This window comes from Triticum dicoccoides, chromosome 6A, assembly GCF_002162155.2.
Source record: "Triticum dicoccoides isolate Atlit2015 ecotype Zavitan chromosome 6A, WEW_v2.0, whole genome shotgun sequence".
NCBI lineage: Eukaryota > Viridiplantae > Streptophyta > Magnoliopsida > Poales > Poaceae > Triticum > Triticum dicoccoides.
The window spans coordinates 229,616,743-229,622,063 of NC_041390.1; the positions used below are offsets into that span (position 1 = coordinate 229,616,743).

General features: G+C 49.1%; 1 protein-coding gene across 1 annotated transcript in view; it reads left to right on the forward strand.

Annotated features, from left to right (window-relative positions):
• The first annotated feature begins 4,436 nt into the window (after positions 1 to 4,436).
• The window catches only part of LOC119316693 (probable protein phosphatase 2C 12), a 3,645-nt gene continuing 2,760 nt past the window's right edge, over positions 4,437 to 5,321 (forward strand). Inside the window, exon 1 of the mRNA XM_037591052.1 lies at positions 4,437 to 4,823. Within this exon, the coding sequence (XP_037446949.1) occupies positions 4,644 to 4,823 (180 nt within the window). The 5' untranslated portion in view covers positions 4,437 to 4,643. The remainder of the gene's footprint in view (positions 4,824 to 5,321) is intronic.

The following is a 5,321-nucleotide window of genomic DNA, read 5'->3' on the forward strand; positions in this document are numbered from 1 at the left end:
CCCGAGCGAGGCGGCTGGGGGCCCCTCCTCCGCGCGCCTACAGCTCCTCCCCGCGCTCATCTCTCCTCCCACCGCCGTTAGCCTGCGCCGCCGGCCCTCGGCCGCGTGATGCTGGCGGCGGTGGGCTTGCCCTTCCCCGCGCGTGGTCCTCCCCTGCTCTGGCAGGGATGGCCGGCGGCGGTGCGCCTCGGTCGGTGGCGGTCTGGCGTCCCGGTGTGGAGGCCGGCGGTGCTCGCCGTGGATGGTGCCGCCTCTTGGCGGCGGGGTGGTCCGGTGGTGCTGGCCGGCCGGGGGCGCGTCCCCGGCCCAGATCTGGACCCGTAGGGTCCCTTCTGGGTCCTTGCGGGTCGGCTCCGGCGCGACCGCAACGCTCTCTGTATGGGGAGGCAGGGAAGCGGCTTGGACGGGGACAGCGACGCCGACGGCGTACCAGCTGCTGCGTGGAGGCGGGAGCTGTCCGGGCCTTTGAGGGCCTGGCCGGGCCTGTGGGGCCACGGGCCCGGTAGGCTCCTGACATGGCGTCCGGTCGGCTACCGTCGTGGACGGTGGAGGTGGGGCCCTCCCGTATGCCGACGGTGCTGTTGCCCTAGTCCCGGCTCCTCTTCTCCGTTGTGCAGACCATTTTCGCAGTGCCGTGGTGAGACAGCGTGGGAAGCTTCATGTCCGTGTTGGCGCAGGGTGTGGTCGGTCTAGTGGCGAGCTCCGGAGTGCCTGAGGTAGAGGCTGGGATCGGGAGAAATCTCTGTTGGCTTGGCCGACACCGACGCGGTGGCGCCTGAGGGTGCCGCCGGACCTTCCTGGAGGGCGTCGGGGCTACCCTTCCTCTCTCCTCGCCGTGTACTGGGGGAAACCCTTGGCAACAGCGTCGTCATCGTCGCGTCCCTTTTTGGAGGTGTTGTTAGGTACTGGCATTTCGGAGTTTCGGAGCTTGGTGGACGATCTCCGGTGGTCGCGGCGGTCATAAGGCTTTGTCATTTTTGTCGATCCGCCGTTATCGGCATTTGTTTATTTTTTTTTCTTTTTTCTTTTTTTTGGACGTGTTTGTGCTGCTTCCGTCCCAGCGCCTATCGTTGGTTGTATCGATTGGTTGCTTTGTAATACAAAGCGGGGAAAACCTTTTCTCAAAAAAGACCACCTTTCAAGCAAGAACACTTGGTGCCTGCTCTGTAGCTTAGCCATCTACATGGATAAGACTCTTCCTTGTCCATCGGCTTCCTAGAAAGCTGGAGAAGAACGAGAGAGAGATGTTAGCGCAATTATACAGACCATGTACAAAATGAGATACGGCCAATTAATAGATCGATTGCTGCATCACGACAGCGATCGAGGTTAGTAGACTATCTCCATCGGGTTTTTTTTAAGAAAAACTTTCAATCTATTTATCAACGGGTAAAGTAGTATAAGAAACATCAGAAGTAAAAAGTAAGTATAAGTCTGTAGATCATCTAGCGACGACTATAAGCATTGAAGGGAGCCGAAGGTGCGTTGTTGTCATCGTCTTTCCTTCATCGAAGCCGAATAAACCTTGTTGCAGTAGACAGTCGGGAAGTTGTCGTGCTAAGGCCCCATTGAACAAGCACACCAGGCAGCAACCACCACTGATTAAGAGATGCGTAAATCAGAAGGATCCAATCTGTAGACACATGAACATAGACGAATGAAGATTGGATCCACATGAATCCATCGAAGACAAGCGCTGATTGAATCTCGTGAGATCCGCCATAGACAAACCACCACACACCCTCCAACGATGCTAGAAACATCATCAGGACGGGGCTAGGCAGAAAGAACCTTATTTCATCTTCAAAAAGTCACCGCCTCGTCTCTCTGAGCGGCACACAAACCCTGACAAAACTGAAAAAAAAACATCTAAAAACGAAGCCCTCCCGCCGACAAAAGTTAAGATCCACCGTGCTTTCATGGACCTAAGGTCATAGAAGACGAGATAGACCGACGACGGCGCCGACAGGAGGCACAAGAAACCCTAGTGCTTAGGGTGCCCTCGTGTACAAAAACGAAGTTCTAGCCAAGGGATGTGATATAGCCCGCCGAGACCTCATCAAGCAATTGGGCACACTGAATTATATCTCCATCAGTTTCACTAGGTAGAAAACGGAATAGGAAGAACTTGCTCCCATCCCGCCCGGTCAATCGGGAATTACAATGCCAGAGTGTTCCTGTCTTGGAATTCTTTTAGGGATAATAAAATAGGTAATGTTTACATTTAAAAAAGTCAATTCCAAATTTTACCACTTCTATTTTAATATATTGTTACGCTAATTACCCTCATTTAGCAGTGCTCTATCCATATTAACCCATAAAGTTGTACTAGTTTTTACCACTTTTAAAATATTTTAGATTGCAATAGATTTTGTAGTGAATCTTTTGCCGGACAAAGCGTCAGAGTTATATATAGTGTGATGCAACACCCAAAAGCAAATGCGATGAAGAAGAATGGTACGGAGGCAACAAACAAGAAGATGTGAGGCATAAATAAGGAACTCGTACAGACGAAACCACATAAATAAGGAACTCGTACAGACGAAACCACAAACGAAACAAGAAGATGTGGGGCATAAATAAGAAATATCTAAGATGCACTGTTTGAACTCTTGGTCGCGTGAATGAATTTGTCTCGTCAGTTTGAAAAAAAGAAAAGAAAAAGAATTTGTCTCGTCGATGGGGCCTTAGCAGTGTGAGGCTCAAGTGAGCTTTGGTGCGTGCTACCAATATGTCCCAATTTTTTTACGACTAGTTGGGATTTTGATGGTGTATTCTTTTGGTGGCCTTGAATTTAGGAGGTTCTTTCTCCTCCCAAACATTGTAGGCGTGTGCCTATGGCCATTACGATTAAGCCAGCCACAGATATTATGCCAGCACTTTGATTCTCGACTTGTCGTTGTACGTAGCTCCATATGGCAGCGGTAGCAGTTGCAGACACTAGATTCAAGTGACATGTGAGCGGAGTGGACACGTAGTGCGTGATCTAGCATATGAGTACAGGACAAACGTGACGACATTAATAATTAATAAAAAAAAAGTCAGAAAGAACAAAAAACAATGGTTGGCGACGCCGGCCGTGCAATCCAAGCCACTCAGCGGTATTACTTTCCATTGGGTGAAGCACTTTCATTTTAGAGCGAAATCACTAATTAAGAAATATTCGTTGGAAAAAATACTTCACTTTTTCGGGTCACGACAAGTGGCGCACATGCAGCGCGCCACCTGTCGCAAAGTTTTCTCTTTTTTCGTAGATTCATTTATTCAAAACGTTTTATCTCTTAAACCATGCGTCCAAATCTCAAACCGTTTTCACTATTGGATTCCTCGCGTTGAGATTTTCAAAACTAAATCCCATGTTAATAGGTTGTGACGAACTTTTTTTTTACGAAAAAATCGGACGAAAAAAACCGGGCGAAAAAACCGAACCAGAAGCACGTTTTTTCCCCTTTCCGAATGAGGCACACCCGTGCCTCTCGCGAAATCACAACCATGCCTCTCGTGAAAGCAAAACCGTGACTCTCGTGGAAGGAAAAAAAAACAAAAAACATATTTTTTTCGTTTCCGAGAGGCACGGCCGTGACTCTCGCGAAAGCACAACCGTGCCTCTCGCGAAAGCAAAATCGTGACTCTCGCGAAAGAAAAAAAACAGAAAACGCGTATTTTTTTCCCTTTCCGAGAGGCACGGCCATGACTTTCGCATAAGCACAACCATGCCTCTCACGGAAGCAAAATCATGACTTTCACGAACGAAAGAAAACAGAAAAACGCGTTTTGTTTTCCCCTTTCCGAGAGGCACGGCTGTGACTCTCGCGAAAGCACAATCGTGCCTCTCGCGGAAGCAAAACCGTGACTCTCGCGAAAAAAAACAAAAAACGCGTTTTTTTTTCGTTTCCGAAAGGCACGGCTGTGACTCTCGCTCAAGCATAACCGTGCCTCTCACGGAAGAAAAACTGTGACTTTCGCAAAAAGGGAAAAAAAAAAAGAAAACGCGTTTTTTCGTGCAATTTTTTTTTGAATTTTCTTTTGATCGAAAAGCTAAGAAAGACAGGGGAAAAATCAAAACATCGAAAAAATAAAAAAACATTTAAAAGACCGAAAACGCGTGCGAAAAAATAAAAATAACAAAATTCAAAAAAAACGTCCAAAACGCGACACGTGACGAATGGCTGAGAGCACGCCAAGTGGTGCTGATCGTTGCGAGGCTTCCGAAGAAGCACTCGTTAACTAGTTGCTTCCATGAAATTAGCGAGTAAAAATAGGCAGCGCTAAGAAACAGGGCCGGAGCCGGCCCACGGGACGGGTTCCTCTCCATGAGCCTACTAGTAGTACCAGTAGCGTCCATTATTGCACACAAGTTGCCTAATCACGGTCCTAATCCCTGCTGCGTCCCGGTCATCCTAATCCCTCCCTCCGCCGTCCGCCCCCGCTTTAAAACGCCCACAGCTTCCTTTCCTCAACCTGTGTCCTCCTTCCTTGGCCGCTGACCACCTCGCTCCCCTCCCCTTGGAATCCGCGGACCCATGGCTTCTTAAACAACTCGGACCTGCGGAAGCACAGCGCATCACACCGGAGGTTGCTTCTGCTGTTCCTCCTCGCCCTCGCCGCGGAAGAATCTTGGTCCTGATTCTCGGAGGGTCTTGATGGGGATCTGCGCGTCATCGGAGCACCTCGCCCAGCAGGGGCAGGAGGCGGACGAGAGCATCGTCTATGTCATGGACGAGGAAGGAGGAGGCGGCGCGTCGTCGCCGAGGAAGGTGGCCTCCCTCTTCTCCCAGAAGGGCAAGAAAGGCCCCAACCAGGACGCCGTCATCCTCTGCCAGGTAGTAATTTCTTCACCACCTCTATCTATCTAGGCGTGTCTACTTTCTCCTGCTTGATGTTGGTTTGAATTGCTCCATTCTGTGCTCCAATTGTCACTCTTCTAGCTCTACTCTGGTTTTGGGTCTTCTTGAGGCCAGCTGGGAGCTTCCATGAGCTTATCGCCTCATCACAAGAACATTTTTTAATTTGCTCTGCAGTTATCTGTGAATCTTCTTCTTTTTCTATGTGATTCTTTCTTTATTAGTACAACTCCTATATATATGCTGGAATTCGTGTCTTTATTGGGTGACCTGGGGTGGTTTCGATCAGTGGGTTATGCTTATGCCTGAAACTTGGGATAGGTGTGTTCTTGATTTTTTGTGGCCGTAGAGCAGTTTATCTTGATTCTTCAAGCTTCTGTGGTGGCTCAACACTGTACAGATATTTCCATCAACAGCACAGCTGGACTAGTACAATTTTTTTTGCGGTCAAATTACTCGACCAGTTTTCGCTTCTGC